General features: G+C 34.0%; 2 protein-coding genes across 3 annotated transcripts; one reads left to right on the top strand and one right to left on the bottom strand.

Annotated features, from left to right (window-relative positions):
- Positions 1–1,404: 1,404 nt before the first annotated feature.
- LOC145607854 (uncharacterized) lies at positions 1,405–19,043 on the top strand. The gene is made up of 6 exons (XM_081663449.1): positions 1,405–1,921; positions 6,160–6,334; positions 11,441–11,617; positions 11,717–11,800; positions 17,766–17,847; positions 17,955–19,043. Exons 1-6 carry the CDS (start codon positions 1,545–1,547, stop codon positions 18,377–18,379), a joined length of 1,320 nt encoding a protein of 439 aa, XP_081519575.1. The 5' UTR covers positions 1,405–1,544; the 3' UTR covers positions 18,380–19,043.
- On the bottom strand, positions 18,887–23,575 carry LOC145607855 (glutamine synthetase, chloroplastic-like). 2 transcript variants are annotated; one of them, XM_081663450.1, is made up of 14 exons: positions 23,370–23,575; positions 21,923–22,189; positions 21,690–21,729; positions 21,487–21,590; positions 21,298–21,346; positions 21,094–21,200; positions 20,589–20,676; positions 20,356–20,484; positions 20,186–20,260; positions 19,973–20,026; positions 19,841–19,878; positions 19,545–19,704; positions 19,372–19,432; positions 18,887–19,247 (listed from the first exon to the last, which is right to left on the bottom strand). In XM_081663450.1, the coding sequence occupies exons 2-14, from the start codon at positions 22,171–22,173 to the stop codon at positions 19,108–19,110; spliced, it is 1,296 nt and encodes a 431-aa protein (XP_081519576.1). In that variant the 5' UTR covers positions 22,174–22,189; positions 23,370–23,575; the 3' UTR covers positions 18,887–19,107. The 2 variants fall into 2 exon arrangements, with proteins under 2 accessions (XP_081519576.1, XP_081519577.1); XM_081663451.1 differs by having other exon boundaries at positions 21,923–22,184.
- Between the last annotated feature and the right edge of the window lie 2,131 nt (positions 23,576–25,706).

Raw genomic sequence — 25,706 nt, 5'->3', positions numbered from 1 at the left:
CATGTGGGAAATACTACTATAGTGGCACCAGAATGGTTAAAGAATTATCTAGAGGAAGGAGTATTACATGGCGAATCAGTGTATGATTATCTAGAACAAGTTGAAGCTGGAAGATATTTATCCTTAGAAGGAAAAGAGCACTTATTGGAGATCTTTGTCACATGGGATGAATCCTATACATCAAAATATGTGATGGAGCTAGGTATAGAAGAAGACAACCCAATGTACGTCCAATATGAAGAAAGTATGGACAACAAAGACAGCCTACAAGACATGATGGAGTCATGAGCCCACTCCAGCAATTATGTTTCTACTTTTACTGTTGTAACACGTTTTATTTGTTTTAAAGAATCTTTAAAAAAGCAGTGAACTATATTCACTTGCTGAGTCATGGTTTTCTGTAAACCATAGAAAGTGTCGGTGACCTTTGTGAGCCTTCCCCTATATAAAGGGCATTAGGCAAAGAAGTGAAGGCAGAGTTGGAAGAGTTAGCTAGAGAATTACTCTGAAAATAATAGAGAGTCCTCTAGAGAAAAATACTCACCTTAAGAGACAGATTGGTTCTCCATCTGTCTTAAAGTAGAGAAAACTCTAGTTCAGCTTATGTCTGTTTAAGCTTTCAGTTTGTGTGTGTGTTTAATATATAAGTGTTGTAATCTTTTTAAATTAAATAAAAGTTTAGTTCAAGAAGGGAACGTTATCCCCTTGAACCTTATATATCAAATGAATTATCTTTCTGTTTAAATATTCCCATCATATACACAGTAAGGATTGTTTAGTTAGAGATTACGGTCTAAGGTAGGAAACGAAATAAATCTGTGCTGAGCCTGATCTAAGGAAGACAGGGTTGGGGTTAGCTACCTTGGTAAAGCCGGAAGCTCAGAACGCCGGAAGTTCCATTGTCGACTAAGTTAAGGTATTGGTCAAAACTCTCTAGTTAAATAATAATTATTGTGAAGCATGGTGGGCTATTAAACTGTTAAAATAACTTATTTTGATGTATAAGTAGTAGAGTTGTGATAACTAGTACCGTTAAAAGTCATCAATCAAGAAACAAGTAAAAATTAGTTGATATAATATTATATATAAGTTTGTAAGTACCAGTAAGGTATTCGTTGGTATTGAAAATGTATTAGATAGTATCAATTTTAAGTACCATCTAAGAGTTTGAAGATATCAAAAGAAATACCATCTAAGAGTTCGAAGGTATCAAAAGAAATACTATCTAAGACTACCTTGGTTATTGTTGGTATACCATCCGCGTTAAAACCAGAACCAAACCACTAAAGACAAAAGTGTCGGCAAAAGTACACTTGGTCTCCACTTGGTAGAGACCAAAGTGGTATCAAGTAGGTAGAGGTTTAGAAATCCTCCAACCGCAGACCAACAATAACAAAAACAAAGACACATGCTGGTGCTACTCAACAACTGCAAGCAGGCCAAGCACGCTACACTTTGACCTTCCTTAATTTCCCTCTCCCCCAAATCCAATTATCAGATCATCAAATACAAAACCCCAATTCATCTGATTCCGCTCCTTTCTCATGGAGTCCGGCAACGGCCTCCATGATCTTCTCCAGATCATAAAACAACCCGCCATAATCGAAACATTCGTCGACATTTTACTCTGCACAGTTCCGATTTGGTTAGCCATAATGATCGGCTTGCTGATTGGTTGGTCATGGCGTCCGCGTTGGACTGGTTTAATCTTCCTCGGGTTTCGAAGCAAACTTCGTTTCTTATGGACTGCTGCTGCTCCACCTGGGTTTGGTGCTCGCCGCCTTTGGCTCGCGTTTACTGCGCTCTCTGCCTTTTCTGTTCTTCGAACTCTTTGGTCTTCTTTCAAGGGGAATGCTAAACAATCTGTCGGTTCTAACAATTATTCTCATTCGGTGTCTGATTTAGGGCGTCAAATTTCTAAGTAAGTTTTCCTTTTGGAAATTTTCCAAGTATTACTGAATTGATTGATTACTTTTTGGGAGTTTTAATTTTATTGTTTAATTTTCACGGAAATGTAGAATTCCCTCTAAAATTTATATTATACTAGGATAAATACAATTGATTCCTTTGATGATTTATTTTATGTGAATGAACTTTTTTTTTGGTTTTTTTTTTTTTTTTTTTTTTTTTGTTCAAATTGGGATTAGTATGAAGATTGTGAAATTTAATATTTGCTGATTTAATTTCAAAATAATGGATAAGGGGTTTGCTTTAAATTTTTATTCGGAGCTCGGTTCCAGTCAAAGATTAGTTCTAGTTTAAAAATTTGCAATCTTTTGTAGGTGTAGTGGTTGATTATATTATATATTATCTTAAGATTATGTTTACTCTTTCTGTGTTGGCTTCAGTAGCTGTTGTGTTAATTGTAATGTTCAAATGTTGTGTTGGTTCAAAATTTTAAGGTTTTTTTGGCCTACATTGTTATCTCCTAACCAATTCGTTCAAATTAAGTGGATAGTGATGATTGGAAATGTTACGAAAAAAGGTTTGATTAGTGACAGTGCCTTTTAGGAGAGTACTAAAATGAAATTACCAAATAGTTTTAGGTATAGTGGTAGTATCCCACAACCTTGAGGTCGTGAGATCAATCTTTGCAGAAGGCACTTTGAAGGTGGGGATCCCACATCCCTTACCCTTCTTCCTTACTCACAAGGGGTCCATATTGAGGTTTTCTGGCTCACCAGGGCACCAATCCTTACCTAAAAAATTATTCTTGACCTATAAACAAACAATAGGATGCAAGTTTTAGTATAATTGCTTTGAGGGTTCGTACATTCTATAAGTCTTGTATTCTTGAAGGGGCTTTGAAGGCTAGGTGAAACTTCTTAGGTTGTTTTGTTTCAAATGTGTGGTTAGAAGTGCTGCTGCCTTTAATAGTGTGTACAAAAACAAGTGTGGGATAAAGGAACTATTAGATTTTGGAAGGATAAATGAATTAGTGGTGAGCTTGCAACCCACTGGTGAATCGTTGATTGGAATCATCAAGAGACATATAAGGAAGAGCTCATGGATCCTCAAAGTAGTCTCAATACTCTCAAACAATGGAGTGAAAGATGGTTACTTTTTATTGATCATATGGCTGAAATTAAGCAGTAGAAGCGATTTTTTTATGTAAATACCAAGTGTGAGCCAATAAGTCAGGGGGTTACTTCGATTTGGGATTATACTGTTTCCTCGGAATGTAATGTAATGTAATGTTTTAGACTTGTAGGGGTAGTCGGTGAGGTGTTAGGAAATAAGGGTGTAATTGTGTTTGATTAATGCGGAACAAGTCAATGAAAATTAAGAACGAGAAAAGCAATAAAGAAAATAAACAAAGAACACAAGAATTTACGTTGTGGGGATTTGAGAGTTTCTTCACTATAATGGAGAAAGAACGAGAGAATAATACAAGGAGTCCTAAATCTAATGGCTCAAAAGGTATGATCTAATTCATCAACTAATGGGTCCATTTAGAACACAAGGAAAAAAACCCTAAATTGTTCCCAAGTATACTTAAATAGCTGTCATAGAAAAGATGAAATTTAGGAAATGTTCCATAAATTATCCTAGAAGAACCGAACCAAATGTCACGGTCCGAGAGTTCTAACACCGGATCGTGCGGTGCGCTCTTGTCTATTGGTGACAAGGACGCAAGCCTAGAACGAGAGAGGTTCGTGTGCACACGGCAACACGGACAAAAGGTATCTCAAGAAAGCACTCGTCAACAACGGGTGCTAAGTCGAGGCTTGTGACGGCCGATAATTCGAAGCGGGCACAAGCGGAACCGACAAGTTGAAGGCGTCTTTTGAGGGTTTCTTGGTTTGGTGGGGATGCTTTAAAACAAGGTAAGCACAATATCTATAAAGGCTTAAAACGACACACAAGTTTTAAAGCATGGTAGGGAGCTTTGATTCAGCAAGTCTTCATAGGGTCGAAAAGCTAACTCAAGCATGCCGCAAGTCTTCACTCACATAGAGTTGTAGCTCGCAACCTCGTCGCAACTTTCCAGTGTCGTCGGGCCATCGTAAAACAGCCATAATGCAACGAACGTGGAAGGTTAATTTGATAGATATAGGGTAAAGCTTGCGTACAACGTAAATGGCTATAGGCCATTACTCTCCAAGAGTTCTCTATACAATAATTTTCTACCTACCTCTCTCTCTTAGTCTAGTTCTATTTATACTACTTAATTGTAATGCATAAGTGGCCTAGTGCCTTAATTGCTACTCTTACTATGCTTTGTCCTCTTGCTAAATTACCTTAAGTACAAAAGCTAATAATCCAAAATTGCTGCCACTTTAAAGAACCGTTGTTGCCTATGTTGCTTGTGCTCATGGTGATTGTATGTTTCTGCTCTTCTATTGCGTTTGTTGTTTCTGTTTCTGTCCCCTGCCATACACCAAGGTGTGGTTGGTGTATTGCACATAACTTTCTCGTTTTTTATTAGAATTGGGCATATGATACGTTGGAAAGCTCTTGAACCAATCTATCACTTCTAACTTGAATCGCCTCAAAATAATTTGTAGTTTGAGAGATATCTGCATACAAAGTCAGCCCTACTAGTTTTCGAGTCACAATTTAACTCGAGGGATGGAGAATTGGAGAGGGAAAGAGAAGGGAATTAGTTTTGGATAAAACTTTGGACTACAAAATTGCATTCGAAGTGGGAAATTTTCTTATAGATGGCAAAAAATAATAATTTAACAACTAAAGAATATATAGGGAAATGACGTTTGGATATTGATTACATCTTGCTTCATCCTTATATAATTTTTTAGGGATTGGTGTTCTCATATGCTTTTTGGGAATGGATAAAAGGTTTGCTCTGTTGTCTTCTAAGAAGTTAGATTCATTGTGGTGAGGAAGGGATCTTTTTGTGCATCTCCATCCTGTACATGGGTACTTTGGAATCATTTAGATGTTATGTGAGAGAGGAAGTAGGATGAATGTATGGTAGCAAAGTTTCAGGCCTAAAGGGATTTATCAGAGGAATCACACAAAGACAAATTAATGGAGGTGGTGAAGCTGAGGTAGATGGTTTCTCATTGTTGTTAGAATCGCAATCCGAATTGTAGGATCGTGCGATCATACGATCCAATTTTAGGCAAACGATGCGGATCGGATGTGGAATTGTAGAGTAAGCAATGCTGTAGGATCGGTCATAGGATCGTATGTGGGCAATCCTGTTTTTTACGTGGATTATTATTGGTTGTACAAATTGGTCAAGATTGAACAAAATTGTGTAGGATCGGTTAGAATCGTGTAGGATCGGTTAAAATGAGCCTAAAGCAATCTAACTTTTCGTTGAGCCTAGAGCCTAGAAAATTACTATCCAACTATTTAAACTATAAATTTTATCATTTTTATAGGTTAAAAAATGTGTATCTAGTTATTTAACAACCATTTTACTACTCCTTTTATCAATTTCATAGGATCTTACGATTCTGTGATCCGATTTTACCGATTTGATCCTACTCCCCTCATCGATCCAATGTGGGATCCCAATCTTGGCAACCTTGGTTCCTTCAACTTTAGTAAAGGTTATTGGACTTGCATTAGGCAAGGGGTGAGATGGAAGGGCAGGCAGTTGACAGGATGGTCATCGGGTAGGGTTCAAACTGGTACAATATTCAAGTGGCTTCAGAGATGCAAGCAGAGTATATAGCAATTGAAAGCGGTGAGTTAGGGCTTCTTCAAAAATAATCTGAAGCATTGTTGTGGTGACTGGTTCTAGACAAAAAATAAAAAGACACTTGACTGCTCTTTCCAAAAAGGAAAAAAAAGACGAGGATACTAAACCACGTTTTCCACTTTGAATTAATAACTATCCCTTGTTATGGTGTTAATAAATTTGGAAAACTTGGTAAAGAACGTAAAAGACTGTTTCTGGATATATACGAAATGAAAATCAACATATCTCTATTAATTGGTTCTATTAATTTGTAGATATGAACTTGGATGTTCATTCACTTTCTCTTTTTGGTTCTGTTATGGGAGTTATTATTGAATGCTAAAGTTAGTAAATATGTAGTGTTGAAGTTGAAATGTTATGCTATAGATATATCATATGAACGCTTCTTTTATATGTTTTGAGTAACTTGTCGAAAGTAGGAATTGGTGGTGCTTATGATGAAACTCATCATAATGATATTCTCTCATATTGTTGTTAAATGGCAGTAATAGTAATGGAGCCATTGGAGATTCAAAATTTGAACATGATATTGTCAGTGAGAATGACCTAGAACACCTCTTGCATATTCTTGAAGAAAAGGATGGGGAATTTTCTTGGCAAAGCTTGATGGAACGCACAACATCAAATATGTCATACAAAGCATGGCGTCATGAGCCCGAGGTATAAATTACTTTTCTTAACTTTTTGATGGAGAACGTCTAACAGATAGAAACACCTCAATGCCAATTTATTATTTCAGATTCCCTAAATAATTTTAAGTAAAATAAGAGTGAGAAAGTACTCTTATGTCTTAACTTTAGTAAGAGAAACAAAATAAAACATCTTGAATCAATAACAATATACTAAAAGACACACCAGCAATGACACGTGTCATCTCCTGGTGTGTCCTTAAGTATTTATTTATTTTTTTTAAAATAGCACTAATTAAGTAAAGTTTTAATGAGGTAAAAAAATTTGCTAATATAGGTCAATTACTGCCTTATTTGTTAATTATGGAGTATTAATTATTGTCTAAATCTTTACTTTTAGAAAGAATAAAAAAAAAATCAATCATAACACTAGGAATAATATCATAGATTATAATACAATCCATAATAATAATAAAATATTATTATAAATTATTTTGCCAAGCTAATTACCTTAATAATTAATAACTACATATGAGTAATAACCATTAACCAAAAACTACATGATATATTGATTGATTACTAATTAATTTTTTAAAAAAAAAAAAAAAATATTTGTATAAGATATTGCCAAACATAACACTATGTATAAAACATACCGATACTCAATTAGAATTCATAACAAGAGAAAGGTTGAATAAAGAAATAGTACATTATTCGGAAGATATTGATTAATATTGTAAATGGCTTGATTTGAGATAAAATAATAGCGTGATTTTAATAGTAAGTACGAAGGGAATTGAATTATTTCTTAAGGTAGATATATAGCTTTAAAACTTTATTTAATTAACAAGAAACTAACGGCACCAGGCCACACTGAATTACTTAAATATAATTATACGATTAATCAAATGTATAAAAGCTAATTGGATCTTCTATGATTATTTCAATAAATATTTTGGTAGTTTAATTCACAATAATATTATATTAGACAATTTTCTTACACTAAATTTTTTACACATACTAAAATAGTGTAGAATAGCTGAATTGATAAAAATACTAAAATTACCGTGCGTGACACGGGAGCTAACCTAGTGTCAAGTAAAAGAACTCCCCATCTGTCTTCCTAGGGGAAGAAAGGATATTTGGCTATGTGTTTAAATCAGTATAATTGTTTAAAAACTACTTTCAATGTTAATGAAACAAAACCCCAAAATATTTTTGGACTAAGGCTTTGTTGTTGTTTATGAAACAAAATCCAAATTGTCCACTCACAGCAATATTCCCCAAAAATGGGAAAATAACTTAATCCAAAGTCACTGTCCAAAAAAAAAAAAAAGCTAAATTAAATTGCAATAAAGAAATTAAATTTATCCATTGTGATTGAAAATTTTCCAAAACTACAAAAAGGGAATCTTTTGCCATTTTAACATGTAAGTCAAACCTTAGTTTTAAAAGGCGCAAGGCACATTGAGGTGAAAAGGTCCTTGGATGCCTTTTATAGTTAAGGACTTAAGGTGCACTCCAAGTGCCTAAAACCTTAATAATAGTGTTGAACATATCTTGTACTCAAGACAACGTAATACTTATTATTCGCTACTATATATTGATAAGATGCAAAAGGAGGGTTTATATCAAAGTTATTGATCACAGCTAGAGGTGTTAAAATCCGCCCCGACACTAGTCGAACAAAACACAATAAAGATTTCGATTTGTATCGACACAATAATTTAGCATGACTCAAATGTGAAGTAGAACTGACTTGACCTTCACAAACCCAACTAGATACCTAAATTAACACCTCAAATCACAAACATGACCACGTCAGTAGTTAAACTTCTTTCACTTTATCTACTTTAAACTTTTAAAGTTTTATCGTAGGTTATTTGATTATATATTCTTAAGTTTCCTTTTACTTCAAGTTAGGCTCTTTAATGGGCTCATGATCTGGAAACCTTATTCTGTGTCAGCTTGCTTATTACACCTTAAGGCATGCCTAGGTTGATGTGAATGGAGGGAGATAATCATATGAGATAACTCATCACCCCTTAAAATGAAGATAACAATTACCCACCACCATCCCATTTTTTGTAAATGCTGGTTGCTTATTAACTATGATGCACAATTCCCTCATTTCCTGCACGGGGGGATGGGTCTGGTTACTCTGGTATGGGCTGGGTATGACTGAAGTAGGTATTCGGGACGTCTTGACCTAATGGAGATGGCTCAGAATTGGGTACGGTGTGGCCATGTGGGTGTATGGCAGGCACGCCTTGGGTACTGCTTACTGCCATCCCCTGCACTAATTAACCTCAAAAATTAAAAAGTAAAGGAGATTGAAAATTTAATTAAGGGTCACTTCACCTTCTTCTTATTCTTCTCTCTCTCTCAACTACTAGCCAAGCAGAGCACACACCTGAATATCTCTTATATATTCCACTAGAACTCATCCAATTCGATGTTTATGAAAAATAAAAATAAGGAATTATTTTAGGTATTTGACTAGTATAGTACCCGTGCAAGTTGCACGGTTTTGAAATTTTAAATATTATATATGCTGAAATTTGAAACTAAAATTAGCTTAATGTTAGTTACGGTTTTAATCATGTTAGTACTCGTGTAAATTCACAATGATATGTACCCATTTTATCATGGTATTCTGTATCAGAATTTTAAGTCTGTTGCATAAAAAAAGTAAATTGGAGATATAAAAAGGTTTATGGCCTTTGACTCACATATAACCTTGGCCGATCGAGGGTTAAAATCGAGTAACCCTGACCGATCGAGTAACCCTTGACTAAGTAATCCATGACCAACTGATGAGTAACCCCTAACCAACTAAGTAACCCATGACAGAGTAGCCCTTACCCTTAATCAAGTAACCCCTGATTGACTGAGTAACCCCTGTCCAAGTGAATAACTCTTGACCTAGTTTTTAGAAAAATGTGGCTTATCTTATATTTATTTTAATAGTACATCATCAATAATGATGAAGTGCAATCCCATGACCATTGTTAAAAAATACATGCTCCGATAGTGCAATTAAGAATTTTCACGGCTTAAGAATTAAGACCATGAATCTTAAGATCAAGATAATAAAAATATGTAGATGTATAATATTATAAGGAAGTATAATCAGAGATTATATCCTGATTTTATATGCATTATAATACTAAGAAAGTAGGTATATTATGATAATAGGTAAATGAATATAAAATATTTATATTATTTTATCACTTATAATTTTTGATTTGGTTGTTGTATTTAAGAGTGAAAAATAAAGCGGGAAAATTTTAACAACAGTGCGACACATGTCAATGCATATTTCAAGTGGAGCTTTGAGTTTCCTTTGTTTTAGTATATATAAAGACTAAGTTAGTTCCCGTGCCATGCACGGTTATTTTAATTACCCCATATTTTCTTTTGACAAATTAATTTATTTATAGCATAAAATATAAAAATTGTTTAAAATATTTTGAACAAAATTGAATAAGAATGGTAAATATTATTGCTCATTTTATATAGTTGACAAAAATAAACATTTTTTTAAAAATAATTTCCTTAAATAAACTATACTTCGTAATAATTAATTATTAAAAAACAATATATTAAGGATACACCAGAAATTGACATGTGTCATTGCTAGTGTGTCTATTGACCTTTTATTATTATTATTATTATTATTACTACTACTACTACTACTACTACTACTACTATTCTTAAGTCTGCATATTTAAGGGAAAAATTGCATAATTATATATCACTGTATATATGTTAGGATAATCATGGTATATTCAGTAAATATTTTCTTGGTGATTATTATTGTTTCCTTAATTCTGTGAGATAATTGATGGTGGGAATATATATTCATATCTTTGTCATTATTGTATCTTTGTCATATTATTTGTTTCTTTAAATAAATTTTTGTTTCTTTAAATAAATTTTTATTTTTTTTTAAAAAAAATATATTATGGACACAGCAGGAAATGACACGTGTCATGGCTGGTGTGTCTTTTAGTATATAGTTATTGATTTGGAACGAAAGTCTTACATTTTCCATTAGGGTTTTATTAGTCACTGATAAAGATAAAAAAATAGGAGTTTTGGATGCACTAGCGGTAAACATCTTTAATACTACATCCGATTTTTATTAGTTGCAAATTTGGAATATTTTATATTTCTTAAATAATAACCCAAAGTTGCAACTAATAAAAATCAGAGGTAGTAATCAATAAGTAAAAATTCTAAAAAGTTAATATTATGAAAATATATACTTTAAGACAATTCTAACAAGGTCACATGATATGCTCTATCATAACTATAAATCACAAAAGCTATTCAAAGTAGCGTTTGTAAATAGAGTCAAAATTGTATCAAGGACTATCAACTAATACAAAACGGTGGAAGTATGATATAGTGAACTAAAAAGTTGTTTGATGCTAAAATAGTACTTGATAGTTGTACTTTTGCTTTTTTGCTATTTTTATCTTTACTCTTTTGACTGCTACCTTCATATTTTCAGTTACTAATTATAGGTATAAATGAATAGGCTCTATTTTTCTTATTCTCTCCTAAATAATGCACCTCACTTACAATTTATGGTAGTGATTACGTTTATTTTTTTTTTCTAGAATTAAATAAAATTTCTGATTTTTTTCTTTTTTTTTTTAAAAAATATATAAATAAAATTTGTTACATCAACTCAGCATCCTATTTTTTAATTTATTTTATTCTTAATATTTTATAAAATTATCAACAATTTTATTGTTTTGGGATGACGAGTTTCTATCCCACAACCCGTTTTTGCTCCCGTAACCGTCTCGGTGCTAAAAGCTTCTCCGGCTAGTCCGAGACATTTCACTTCCAAGAGATAATTCTACAACCTTATTTTATTATTACATGAGAGTATGTTCTTGTATGCTTGAGAAAAATATCTATTCCTTTGAATTTACATTCCCTTGGATGCTTTTTTTCTTTCTTCACCTAAGTTGGAGGTACTCATAGTTTTTACAAATATACAGAAACCTACAATAAGTTAATACTGGTCATTTCTTTTGTTCTGATTTTGTTTTTTCCTCTTTATATCTTCATAAGATTAAAGACAAGATTTGAATCTGTTTAAGTGTTTAATGTTTGTCAGAATGCTCCAACAATATATCGTAGTCGAACATTATTTGAGGATGCAACTGCTGAGCTGGTGAGGGATTTTTTTTGGGATGATGAGTTTCGTCCGAAATGGGATCCTATGCTTACTTATTTCAAGATATTAGAGGATTGCTCTCATACAGGAACAATGATTGTTCACTGGATCAAGAAGGTATATGTATCTTTCGTTTCTTTTAATTGATTTGAAGTTGAATGCCAAGATCTCTAATTTTGAGAGAGTATATTATAAACTGGTATTTTGTGTGTGCAGTTCCCCTTCTTCTGTAGTGACCGAGAATATATTATTGGCCGAAGGATATGGGAGGCTGGAAAGGCTTATTACTGCATTACAAAGGTATAGTCTAGTGAATTAGTTTTCGGTCAATATACTAATCAATAACAGTCATGATGTTGCGCTATCGATTTGATGCCAAAGTCTTTTCAGGATTTTATGTTATTATTTTAATTTTTTTTTTTTTTTATAATTTTCTGAGTTGTTGATTTAATTTATGTGCAAAAGTTTATATTTTGGGGAAAAAAACGAAAAGCATTCTTTGTTTCCCAAACAAGCTTTTGGAATTTGAAATTCCAAATTTAAAATTCTTAATTTGCCAAACATGAAACTTGGAATTGAATTCTAGAAATTAAAATTCTTGAATTGAAATCCATGATTTCAAATGAAATGCAAGTATCCAAATGCAACCTTAAGGATTTTATATTATTATTATTTTAATTATTTTATTTTTGAAGAAAAGGTTCACGTGGAAGTTTGTACGCTGTAAGAGGGTATATGGTCTGTGATATTTAGGAAAGGCTAAGAGAATCAAATTGGTGCACTCCCTTGTTTGTTAGGACAATTTAATTAATCTCTTTACCCTCTTCATGCCCATAAAGTCTTATACTCTGATTCCCCCCTATTCCTTTCTTCAAGCCTCCCACACTACTACCAACACCACTACAACTCTAACCACCACCCACAACCATTAACCCCGACCACCACCGTCTTAGAACAAAGCCTTATATATCATTTGCAGTAAAGCTTAGTGAAACCTATATGGTGGGGGTAAAAGTAAAGCAGGCATGAAATGCATATGTATGTGGCATCCCAACCTCACACCCAAAAGATGGAAAAAGTTGAGGATAATCAAATTTATCTTTTCCTCTCTATGAATCTTATCTAGTCTTCAAACTCTTCCAAAGATCTATAAATCTGCCAGACAGCCCAATTTCCCCAAGAGTTAGTCGGAAAACTGTGATTCGAGATGTTGTGCCATAATTGGACAATTGAACTGGATTACGGATCTTGTAATCAATAGACATGTATTGCTGATGGAGATGCTCTTGCATTACAAATTCTGATGGAAATTCTCACTGGATGATAACTTTTTTATAGGGAGTGTTTAGAAAGAAATGTAGGTGTATGGTTAGGTTGAATGAAAAGTTGAAGTGGGGTAGCGAAGGGACCATCAAAGGGAAAAAGGCTTGCTTCATTTCAATTGCTACTCTATTTGTCGCACATTAATACTCTGCAATGGATCATGTCATACGTATTATGACTGACTCCCTATTTATGTCGATGGAGAATTATTTGTAATAAGAATTTGCTACATGGAATGGTTTGCTATAAATTTATAAAGGAGATTAATTGTTTATTAATTTGGGATTCTCAAGCGTAGGACATGTATTGAGCCTTTATGAAAAAATTAGAAGAAGGAAGTGCATTCAAAACCTGCTATCCTTTTTCAAGTCTTTTATCTATGTTCAAATGATTTGACTTTTAATTATCTTCTATATTATGTCTTTTTCTTCTTCTTTCTTCTCTTTATCTGTCTTAAGCTACAATTCTATGCCATGCAAGTCAATGAAGGTTGAACAAGTTCAAAGGTAAGGAATAGTGGCGCCGTGGCGTGGCAGAGCCAAGATTTTCATTATGGGTGACTTTCAAAATTTCTTCAAAAACATTAAATACAAATATAATTTTCTTGATTTTATTGAAGTCTTATATTTCGGTCATTTCTATTTTAAAAAAGATTTGTTACTCAAAAGGTATTACCCAACAAAGAACTAAACCTTCACTTACAATGGCATACCCAAGAATTTCATCTTATAGGTTCGAAATGCTTGAAGCATGAGAAAAAAGAGAGCCAAAGAAAATTACAATAATTTTAAATGCAAATTGTTCATTTTTGTGATTGTTAAAAATTTAATGGGTGTGATTAATCTTTAGCAGTATTCTTTTGTTTAATGTAATTAGTTGATCGTTTTCATCTTTGGAATTTTCTTCCGGGGGTTTGAGGGATTGTCATCTTTCTAGCAATTATAAAATGCTTAAGGTAACAATTAAATTTTTTTTCAATGGAGATTTGAACTCAAGACTCGAAGAAACTCGGTTGCTTCCAAGCTCAAACTGAAACTGAATTGCTAATTACAGTCTGTTTCCCACCATCTCGTTGAAGTGCAACAAGTCCGCAAGCGAGTACCTCAGCCTGGCTCGATCCATCAAACCGCCTGACATCTATACAGCCGCACTTCCAAGAATGTTTTCATTTCCCTAGGATCGAGCGATAGGGTGCCTGTATCCGGAGTTTCCCTGTGGTTGGTAAGGCGAAATCGACTCCTATTTTGCAGGGGCTGAGGAAGAAAAGAGGTTCTATTTTCTAAAAAAAGGGCTAGAAGAGGGGCGGGAGAAAAGACTCTTTCTTCCCTCTCGATTCCATCTATATCCCGAACCCGAACCTATCAAACTGGGGGACCTAATGCTGGTAGTTGGCTGAATGACTTAACCAAGTGGCTGAAATGTCTGTTCCTTTTGGCCAAGCATCGAATCTCAAACCAATGGTTAATGAGGTGGCTTCTCTTGGGAAAGCAATTCTAACAATCGAGCTCAGTGAGGGCTCAGGGTATTATCTCGCAATTTATCGTGTTTATCATGAATTTTGACTGAAAGTCCGTAATTTTTGAAGGGAAGATGCAAACCACTTGGCTGGAGCATATTTGCCCACAAAGAATGTACTTCAAGGGTTTTTTATTTTATTTTTTATTTATTTGTCTCTTATGTTCTTACCTGCTCAACCAGTGGTGAGGAAGGTGAAAAAGGTTGAAGGATAAAGAGGATAGTAGGCAATTACATTGAAGAATATGAACCTTGTCAGAGTTTCCATATGAGCTAGGTATTTAAACATTCAAATCATCTTTTAGGAATGAGCTTTTTACACCATAGATAGATAGCTAAAGAGTGAAGTAGAGACTACAGATCGTGTAAGGATATTATGGTCTAATTAAAGGTGAGTTTATCATAAGCGTGAATCATTTAGTAAATAGTTAGAGGAACATAGTAAGGGCATTAAGGAGAGCGCATATACTCGTTAGTGGATTAGGAAAATTTTTGGTGATAATTCATAAGTTGAATGGAGAAGTTTTTGGTGAAAATCAGCACGATTTACTTTATTATTATTATTTAAATTATTTACTACCTCCGTTACATGTTTTGTGCAACATTTTCTAGAAACAGAAGCTACACATTATGTGGAGCAAACTAAAACTTTCTTATTTTAGTAAACTTTTTTAAATATAATTACCAATATACCCTATATACCCTTAAATTCAATCAACACATTAAAGCAAATATTATTAAGCTATTAATAACTCAAAGAAAAAATGGAAACTAATAATTCCACTTTCGTCATTTCTGTTCAAAACAATTCCACCTTCTTAATATATGGAAACAATCCCACCTTTTAACACCATCTTCTTAAAACAAGCCATTAAACGGTAATGAAGTTGGTAACTTGTTGGAAAAGGTTACTAGCCACGTGTAACCTTATAATTGGGTTTTTTTTTTAATTTTTTTATTTATTATTATTTTTTTTAAAATTTTTTTTAAAATATATATATATATATATAAAAAAAATATTAACAATCTAGCCCCCTTCCCTAATCCCACACCAACCGGAGCATCCCCCTCCCCTGCCATTTCCCGCCGAACAACAATCCTCCTCCTCGCCGTCAACCACTAATAATTGTAATGCTCGTGTCGTCTGAATTTGGAGGTCGGATTTAGGGTGTTTTTTTTTTTTTTGGGGGGGGGGGTGTTTCGTGGATGGTGGTCTAGTGGTATCAAATTTTTTCTAGTTATAGTTTATGAAATTATATGTTCAGTAGACAAGAATTCATCAATTAGAGGTCTCTCTTTTACCGTGTTGAGGCTGAAGAACTTGCTCATAAAGTTGCTGCTCAATTTGATCTTATCAATCTCTCTTTTACTCTGCTTAAATTGTCTTTTCTCTTTTTTTTTTTTCTTTTTTTTTTTTTTTTTTTTTTGGAATTTTTCTTAAAAGTCTTGTTCAGTAGACAAGAATAATGGTATAAATTGGATGGATTTTTTGGGGAAGAAGATGATAATGTTATATGGATTTTTGAAAAAGAAGTGAAGTTGTTGATTCCTAGGATTTTTCATGGGTGCAAAGCTGCTGTCTTTGCTTATGGAAGTACTATTAGTGAAAAAGCTCAATTTTGTATTTTGTTAGGGAGTTTCATGGGTGGTGGGGGTTTCGGGTTCATGGGGCACGGTGGCCGGGTGCGGGTGCGGGTGCGGTTGCGGTTTCAAGTCAGGTGAGGGATATGGTTGGGAGTTCAGGGTGCGGGTGCGGTTTCAATTAGGGGTCTGGTGGTGGTTATATGGAGGTTTGATGATGGTGGTTGTGGAGGTCTGGTGGTGGCCATGGTGGGTTACCATTAAAATGGATTAGAATAGTGGGAGTTAGGAGGAGATATGTAAGAAATAAAAATTAAAAATTACAAAATTCAACGTGTTAAACAAGTTACAAGTAAAAGGATCGTTTTGAGCAAATGATGGGTAAAAGTGGGATTGTTTACAGATTTCGAAAATGTTGGATTATTTTGAGCAAAAATGGCAAAGGTAAGATTATTAGTTTCTATTTTTCCTAACTCAAATTAATCTAATGAATTTCACTTAATTCAATCCCACACTAATTAGAATCATTCTTTTAACCCTAATCAATTACTGTACTTTCATTCTTTACCCATTTTTCTCCATCTCCTTCAACCATCACCACAGCCACCACTACCACCGATCTCCACTCTATCATCATCTACATACAAATTTCTCTCTCTTTGTTCATCTCCCCTCGATTCGACCGCAACCTTTTATGGCAACCGCCACCATTGCCAAGTCATTGCCATTGTCCCCTTGCTTATCACCGCCTGCGTTTTCTCTCTCTTCCTATTCTTTCTGTTTCATCATTGGCGTTGAAGCTCAAATTTGAATGTTTAATGGTCAAACTTAACCATGAAAACTCTATATCTAGAGTTTTGATGGTTAAATTTGACCAATTAAAGCTTTAATTGATGATAGAGAAGGCATTAGTTTGTTATTTACATCCCTTTCGTTCATATTTTTAGGGTTGGGTTTTCCTTAGGGGCGGGATTTATGGTGGATTTTGCCAGTTGGAGGTGGTGGTTTTGGGGTTGGTACGACTATTTGGATAGGGTTGGGTGGGCATTTCGAGGTGGGTACGTTGATTTCGAGATGGAGTGAGTTTTCAAGGAGGGTTGATTTCGGGATCTTGGTGGTGGGTCTGTGGTTTCATTCGGTGGGGTGGGCAGCCTAGCTGGTGGGGGTACGGTGCATGGGTGGCTCGACGGGGTGGGCGGTCTGGTGGGTGGTGGTGTGTGCGGTTTCACATGCCCTCACTTTGTTAATTATGCTTTCCCATTTTTTTTCTTGGGGTTTGTGCACGTAACATGTAACGGAGGTAGTATTTTTTGTTGTTCATTTTTTTTTTTTTTAAACTTTGGAAATCTAGTGCTTATTATTATTAATTAATTATTTATATTTTTCTATTATTTGGGCTGAGTAAATCCCATTATGTACAAAGGTTATGTAGTCTAATCTTATAACTCCGTAAATTTTCTGTAAAAAGTGAGCATGATCTACTTTTAAATTTGGTTTCTCCTGTAAAAACTAATCTTTAGGAAACTTTGATATGTTAGTAAAGTCACTTAAGCTGTGACTTTTTGTGCATCAGGTTTCAGATAGTAGTGTAAGACTCTTCATTTGTAGACCTCCATAGCTCCACAACGGTGGGGCTTTATATTTGTTGGTTGTTTCACAGAGAGCTGAAGTCACTCAGAAGAATTCCTTCTGTGCTGCATACCATTAGTAGTTCCTCTTGATGTACTTTATGCTGTCTTATTTGTGTGCTGTGTAATCTTTACATAAATCAAATGCATAAAATGTTAATTTCCGTCACGTGATAGAGTTCAATTAATGATATTCATTTGCTCTTTGCAATTTATAGGGGGTCCCGTATACAAGTTTGCCCAAGCGTGATAAGCCAAGGCGTGTAGATCGTTATTTTTCTAGTTGGGTTATCAAACCTGGTGAGTGCATTCAATCTTGCACCTTTATTTAAAATCTTGTCAATATTATTGCCCTTATATTCTGCAGATACATTTATTTATTTATAATTTACTGGTGAAAATTGCAGCAAAGTCTCTTAGAGATGGACAAATGACTGCCTGTGAAGTTACTTTGGTTCATTATGAGGACATGGGTATCCCTAAAGATGTGGCGAAATTGGGTGTGAGGCATGGAATGTGGGGAGCTGTTAAGAAACTACATTCTGGCATGAGAGCATATCAAAATGCTCGGAAACCGGGGGTATCCCTTTCCAGGTGTGCCGTGATGGCAAGCATTACTACACATATTTCCTTTGGGGATACCTCTGAGGGAGCTTTTGGTGAAAATGAGCATAGTCAGTCTTTAGACCTTCAAACATGTAAAAGGCTGGGCATCATAGACTGGAAGTGGGTTCTTATAGGAGGAACTGTAGCAGTGATTTGTGGACTTCAAACAGGGGTTCTTAGAAAAGCTTTGTTGGTTGGAGCAGGGAGGAAAATTTTGCGGAGCTGAGCTACATTTATCGGGAGTTGTAATTCTTGTATAAATGGTAGGCAAATGTATCTCGCGGTATCCTCAAATAGTCATTCAGTTGGCGTTAACATTTTCTTCATCTTCGTGTAAGAGTCTCTTTGTAAAAATTACTATGTATTTGTTCACCCTCCAATTCGTTGTAAGTTGCAGTCAACCACTGGCTTTCCATTGTACTAAACCATCAGTAGTTTTTATATGTAAGGTTTGAAGAAGTACTTGTTTGTAGTTTGTACGGAACCTTAGCCATGTATTATTGGAGTACATCCTATTCATTTATCTGATACTGACTCATGCTTGATAATATGACCCGAAATGCCAGAACCATAATCTGATTGGCTGAACTCTAACCAAATTTATCGACACAATTTGACTTGATCTAATCTGATACTATTGGGTGCATGTATAAGTGCATCTAACAATTCAACCTCATAAATCAAACCAAAAGAAAACCGTTATGAAGCTTCATAAAAGCAAAATTTAGATGGGTAGCCCTCAAATCATAATATGACATTGTGTTATTCATGAACTCCAAAACAAACAGCTCAAAAGCTGGGATCAAGAGATAAAGCATTCACACTCCCCAGGAAACTAAAAAACTAAAAAAAAAAAAAAAAAAAAAAAAAAAAAAAAAAAAAAAAGCAAAGTTCATTTTTGAAACATTCAATATTGGCCCTTGTAATTTAGTAAAGGGTATGTTGATGATGGAACTACACATTGAGAGAGAGTTTTTGAGCTGCAAGTGCCTCAGCTTCAAGTGTGGGTTCCCAGAGAATTGTTGTCTCAGCTAGCAAACCTGTAACCACGTATGGGTCCATGTTTGAAGCCGGTCGCCTGTCTTCTAGGTACCCTGTAGAGAATCAGGACATCAGTACAACAAGGTTTATGTTATGACGGTTGCTTCACATTGGTGCAACTTTCTCACAACCCCTTTAGACCACGTCACATTTACAATGATTGTATGACTATCTTACCTTTCCCTTCCTTTTCTGTATCACGTCCTACACGGATTGAGCAACCACGATTGGCAACACCCTGAACAGGTTATTTGCATAATATTAACACTTTGAATAACAGATTAACAATAAACAAATATTCACCTAAATACAATCAAAACAAAAATGTGAAGTAGAAAATGGACTTATACCCAAGAGAATGTGTTGATGTCTGCAGTCTCATGCTTCCCAGTCAACCTTCTTTCATTCCCTTCTCCGTATGCAACGATATGATCTCCATGGCGTAGAGACAGATTCAAAATCGCCTTCTTTATCACTTCAAATCCACCTTCTTCTCTCATTGTCTTTGTACTAAGATAAAACAACAATTGCATTCATTACTCTATAAAACTTGAGATACTTTCAACAGGTTAAATTAACACATTTACAAGACTATGCCAAACAGTACAAAATCATGAAGAAAAATGTAATGAAAATTTCAAGTTACCTGTAATTGGTATGGCAACCTGCACCATTCCAGTCACCCTGTTGAAAAGGTAGGCGTTTGAGAAATGTTTTAATTTTTTTATATATGCTTAACAAAGATCTGATCACTAATACAAAAGCATAATGGTAGTACCTCAATTGGCTTTGGATCAAGTGTCAGAACTACACCAATTTGTTCAGTAATCCTCTGTTTGAAGGAAAATAAACCAGTTAAACACTATAAAAATGTCTTTGATGTATGATTAGTCAGTTATATTTACTGGACCCTATTGTATACTTGTAAGTATCCACAATAACCGGAGTTTTATGTCATCAAACACCGAACAGTATAGTGATTGGTGAATACCTCAAGAATATATCTGGCACACCAGACATGATCTCCAGCATCAATACCAACACTAGGACCAACTTGGAATTCCCACTGCAGGGGCAAGTAAATTTAGCATTTGGCTAGTTAGCTATAGAAGGTGATGAATTACTGATGATAGCCAAATTACAATGGTGTAAGAAGAAAACCTGGCCCGGCATAACCTCCCCATTAGTTCCACTAATGTTAATTCCAGCATACAGGCAAGCTTTGTAATGAGCATCTGATATGTCACGTCCAAAAGATTTTTCAGCACCAACACCGCAGTAGTATGGACCCTAAAAATGCCAAAATCACAATTCATAAGTAAACATTGTTCTATAAAAAGAACAAAGGATCTTGTTTAAAAGAATTGTCGGTGAAATGGAGGTAAGTGACAGACCTGGGGACCAGGATAGGCTCCTACAGGCCATCCCAAGGGCCAATTAACGTTTGGTTGAAGAAGCGTGTATTCTTGCTCTATTCCAAACCTGTAGAGGAATAATTAGTATATAGAATGAAAAAAAGGGCAGAGTAAAAAGAAATTTTATCTAGCAATTTAAAATCCTATAAATGTTGACAGCCCTGAATTATTTGCAATATGCATGCTTCGACCTGAAGTACTAATGGGGCCATCTTTACAGTGAAATCTTCTGGTAGACTATGAAAGTTATGGTGATATTGCTACCATCTCGTGATCCCCTAACACTGCCCTACTGCAAGAAGATCTGTGCAGTGATTTATGAAAACTATAGGGAAGTGAGAGTCTCTATTTCCTAACAAGTTCTCCCTTTCATTTCTATGGTTTTCAGCTGCCAACTTCTTTCAGGTAACTTCAACATATGATTTCAAAGTGATGACTATGAATGTAATCAGAATACTTATTGTCAGTGCAGGAAAATTCATACCATGGAACCTCAGAAACAACCTTTTGGTTGTTGAAGATCTCAGCAGCTTTGTGTCGTTTATTAGTTGGGATTGGTTCTCCTGCAGGTGTGTATGTGTCACAGATTACCTAGAATACAGTATAGATCAATTAGGGTTGCAATCTTATAATTAAACTTCATGTAACATCAGAGTTTTGATTATCTAGTTCTGTCAATTAAACTCACCAAGATATTGTTACCACCACGGAATGGATCCTTAAAAATTGCTTGGGGGCTGTAGCGGAAGATATGTGACACAACAATAACTTAATCATCATATATTAAAAGCCTCAATCCTTGGAACTTACTTGCTCCGAAACAAGATAAGAAATATGTGAAACATTAAGAAGGTTTGTAGTTGTCCAAAGATCTTACTATAAGATTACTTCACTGTCTTCTCCTGGTGCTTGTCCTGTGCTTGAACCATCATAGTTCCACTTGGGAAGCTCAGATGGATGCTCAACAGGTTTCGAGATAGTCTGGCATATTAACAAACATTAATTTAGGAAAAAATTGTGAAATAGCTGCAAAATTTAAACTATGATTACTATCAAGCTACATTATCAATGTCACTGTACCCTTGATTTGCTACGAAGATCAATTCCAGTTCCTCCAATCCTGTTCAAGAGCACAATTCCAATTCAATTAGTTCTGTAATTCATTACGAGCCACCAACCAAACCTTGCTACAGATGAGCAAAAAAGTAAGCATAGCCATGTAACTATAAGTATATTCATTTTGATGCTACAAGAATATCATCTAGCCTAAAGTCGTCAAAGTTTCAAACATCACATCAGGAAAAACTATATACCAAATGTATTCTGCAATAATCTTGTCAGTGTATGTACTGACATCCAAATTGAGTAGTTGCTCCACCCTGTTTATGGTGCCGCTGTCAGACTTGAGAGAAGAACATACTCTAAACTTGGTCGAGCACTCCATTGATCCCTTTTGACCTTGTTTAAACAGTATGGAAGTCCAAGGGCTTGGGGTCATTGAACTTGTCAAACCTTTTGAGAGTTTCATCTGACATTGCATGCTAGGTGCAAGTATTTGTGCCATGTTTGGTCACTCTTCCCTACGAAACAAACATATCAATAGCAGATAATAGAGGATTACATCTGTATATTACTCTGTATCAGCAACAATGAAAGTCACGCATTTGTTCTAAAGTTCAGTCTCAGTTTATAACCATCAATTTGGAACACGAGTACTAGCATACCATATCATATAATGTATCCTTTGATATGTGTAATTGTGTATTCTATATCATACATTGAAATATAGAATGAATGCAAACTGAAATGTTAGTCCTTAATGTATCAACTTGGATTTGGACTAACATTTTAATTTGGACCACAAACATTAAAACTTCCCATAATATAGCCGAGCTGTACACTTGCACACGGATATATCTCTTACTCGAGTATCCACAACTGAGTAAGATATATGTCCATGTACATGTAAAAGATAACAGGACGATCTAGTCATTTACGCAATTAAACTCACTCATTAGATAGCAAAACATGCTTTTCGCGATAAGGGACAAATTTAAGTCTGGAAAAACTTTGCGGGATTATTAACATACCTCAAAATTTTCAGAAGTACTTAAGATGAGAAAATGACATTAGAACAACTAAAAACACACACAATTGAAGTCCATTAATTGTGCCACTAATGCTTATATAGTATTAAATTGGCATTAGTACTTTGTTTTCTTTAATTTGTTCTCTAATTAAAAGCAAACAACATCCAAGAAAATTCTTTCTACTTTAGCCAACTTATCTTCACAGCTGATCATAACTTCTTTGACCAATATTTTAGTACAACTCGAAAATGATTCCATTTCGCAAAATTTAAAAAAACAATAACAATCCTGAATGGATCTAGCCAATGCCAAACTCTTGGAACAATCAGATGAACAAAATCTATCCTCTGACAATAAATCACCAATTTTCACTTTCAATTTGAAGCTAGCATAAAAACCATAGTATTACATTGGAAAAATAAAATTCTATAGATGGAAAGCCGAGAAACTCGTTGGAGTCGTACCTAAGACCTTGGATCGAATTTCTCTACGACGAACAAAAAGAATGTCATTCACTATACAAAATGCAAAATGATGCAAACCTTTTTAAGTTCTTTTAACCAACTTTTCCATGTCATTAACTAACTAAATCCCTGCTTTTTAATACGTCATACAAGTACAACACTAAATGCAAAGCAATGCCAAAAAAAAAAAAAAAAGTAGTAACTACCTGAGCTCTTAATCAGTTGGAGAAAAAAAATAAATTTGGTGAGAAGATTGAATGAGGAAGAACAAAAGTGAGAAAACAAAGGTTGGTAATATTGAAGAGTTTAATAATATAAAATAGGAAGAAAAAAAAATAATAGAAGAAAATGAGATTTGGCTTTTGCAAAGTAGATAGGGGTGTTGCACATTGAGTGGTGAAAAAAACAGCTTGAAAGATGCTTTAGAGGCCGCAAGAGAATCTCTGGACTATATTTATGGAATGGAATGATCATCGTCATGTTGGAAATTAGCTTTACGATAAGGTTTCTTTGTCTTGCTATTCTCATATTGCCTTTGTGCATTCCACGGATAACATGGGGATGATTCAATTTTCTGATTTACGATGCGTTCTATTATTTTTACTTATATGAATTTATCTGAACTTATATAAAATTATTAGCCCTTATTAGAATATATTTTTGCCATGATTAACCCTGATCATAACTTAACAGGGACATTATCAATGATATACTCCAGGTTTTGACTTTCATCAATGATACACTTTATTAAACTTTAATTATCAGCGATACACCTAAACTTTTCTCTAAATTGGCAGTGTTTTTGGTTTGACTAAAATGCCCCGCACTCATTAAAACTCTCTCCAAGCCCAACCAACAACATTAAATACCAAAATTTTAATCGTTCATCTCCTTCACTCTCTCCCCTACTCTAAAATCCTAATTGACACTCGAGTGAAGCAAAATCTTTGAAGATTTAGCAATACTTTGTGGATTTTAAAAGGTTAGTGCTTATTTTTCTTTGGAATGTTTTGGTTTAAATTGTTAGGGTTAAGTTAATGTATGTATCTTTGTTTAATTTGTTGGATTATGAGTACAATTTGTTGTTGGATTTTGCTCTAAATTATGCTCGATTTTCATATGATCATGTTTGTGTGCTAAATTTTGTATTTCTTTAGATATATAATTCGATATGGCTGTGTTTATGTTTGCATGCTACAATGTTACTTTTAAATGTTTAACCTAGGTTTAAATTTTTTTTATTTCTTTAGATAACACCTCTTCCATTTCTATTGCTTGAAGATGAAACCCTACTAGAAGAAGCCATTGAATTTTTAGAGAATAAAAATAGAAAGCAAAAAAAAAAAAACCAAAAAAAAAAAAAAAAAGAGAGAGAGAGAACGAATGAAAAGGGGCATACAAACATGAAGGTGTATTAATAGGGAAAATTTCGCAAAAACGGAGAGGAGCAATTCAGAAGTTTTAGCATCCTAACCTTAAAAACGCTGCCAACTAATCAAATTTAATGTTTAATTAACGTTAAGGTTACTGTAGTTAATTAGAACAGCTGATAATTAAAGTTTAATGAGTTGTATCATTGATAAAAAGTCGAAACCTTGAGTGTATCATTGATTATTTCTCGAACTTATTTTATCTGAACTTATCTTATATGAACTTATTTGAACTTATTAAACCCTTGTAAGAACTTAATTTTCCTAAAATAAGGTGAACAGAGTAGGGCATTACTCCTTACTTTTTTTTAAATGTACATTTGCCGAGACTCAATTTTGACGATTGATATATTTGATTGCTTATATTTGTAAAAAATGTAATGAAATAATTGAATTATAAAAATAGATATTGTGACTAATCTAAAGATATACTATTATATAACTATAGTAATAAAACTAATTTAAGTTAAAATATTTTATTAAAATTTACAACAATTCATAATTAAAAAATTATTCCAATTAAAAAATTATTCCCTTATAAAAAAGCATGATAAAGTTTCATATTTTTAAAATTTTCTACAAAGTGTAAATTATAGATTGTACCCAACATACAATATGAATCTCTTTTTAATAGTATAACAACTTATTTTTCTATAATTAGTTGCTAAAAGACGTATTGATTTGAGAGGAAAAGATTGCATTACATTATATATATATATATATATGTATATATATATATATATATATATATATATATATATATATATATATATATATATATATATATATATATATATATATATATATATATACATATATATATGTATATATATACATATATACATATACGAAAGGAATGGTGTCCTTCGAACAAGTGTATTATTCTGGTAGCAGGTTCAGAATTATAAGAAAGCTAATATATTCAGTGAGGTCAAGTGATCGGAATGCCTGGGTGGAGGCCGCTTCCAATCAGTAATATTAATGTATAATTAATATTATAGCTTAATATTGACTGAACCCTTCGGGTCACACCCAAGCAAATATACGAACCGACTTGACGAATTCATCCGGAAGAAATTAATTCGTCGCCCTAGTGTAAAATATTTAGACGTC

The sequence above is a fragment of the Chenopodium album genome, chromosome 23, assembly GCF_948465745.1.
Source record: "Chenopodium album chromosome 23, dcCheAlbu1.1, whole genome shotgun sequence".
In the NCBI taxonomy this organism is placed as follows: Eukaryota; Viridiplantae; Streptophyta; class Magnoliopsida; order Caryophyllales; family Amaranthaceae; genus Chenopodium; species Chenopodium album.
Note: the sequence above shows the minus strand (reverse complement) of the source record. Positions and strands in the feature narration are given on the sequence as shown.

Excerpts from the sequence above, each read along its gene's own strand:
- LOC145607854 (XM_081663449.1), top strand. The coding sequence starts at position 1,545 with ATGGAGTCCGGCAACGGCCTCCATGATCTTCTCCAGATCATAAAACAA. Across the intron at positions 11,801-17,765 it reads CTTATTACTGCATTACAAAG|GGGGTCCCGTATACAAGTTT; the intron begins GTATAGTCTAGT and ends TGCAATTTATAG. Across the intron at positions 17,848-17,954 it reads TAGTTGGGTTATCAAACCTG|CAAAGTCTCTTAGAGATGGA; the intron begins GTGAGTGCATTC and ends TGAAAATTGCAG.
- LOC145607855 (XM_081663450.1), bottom strand. The coding sequence starts at position 22,173 with ATGGCACAAATACTTGCACCTAGCATGCAATGTCAGATGAAACTCTCA. Across the intron at positions 21,347-21,486 it reads GACAGTGAAGTAATCTTATA|CCCCCAAGCAATTTTTAAGG; the intron begins GTAAGATCTTTG and ends CTTCCGCTACAG. Across the intron at positions 21,201-21,297 it reads GTGGTGGTAACAATATCTTG|GTAATCTGTGACACATACAC; the intron begins GTGAGTTTAATT and ends ACTGTATTCTAG.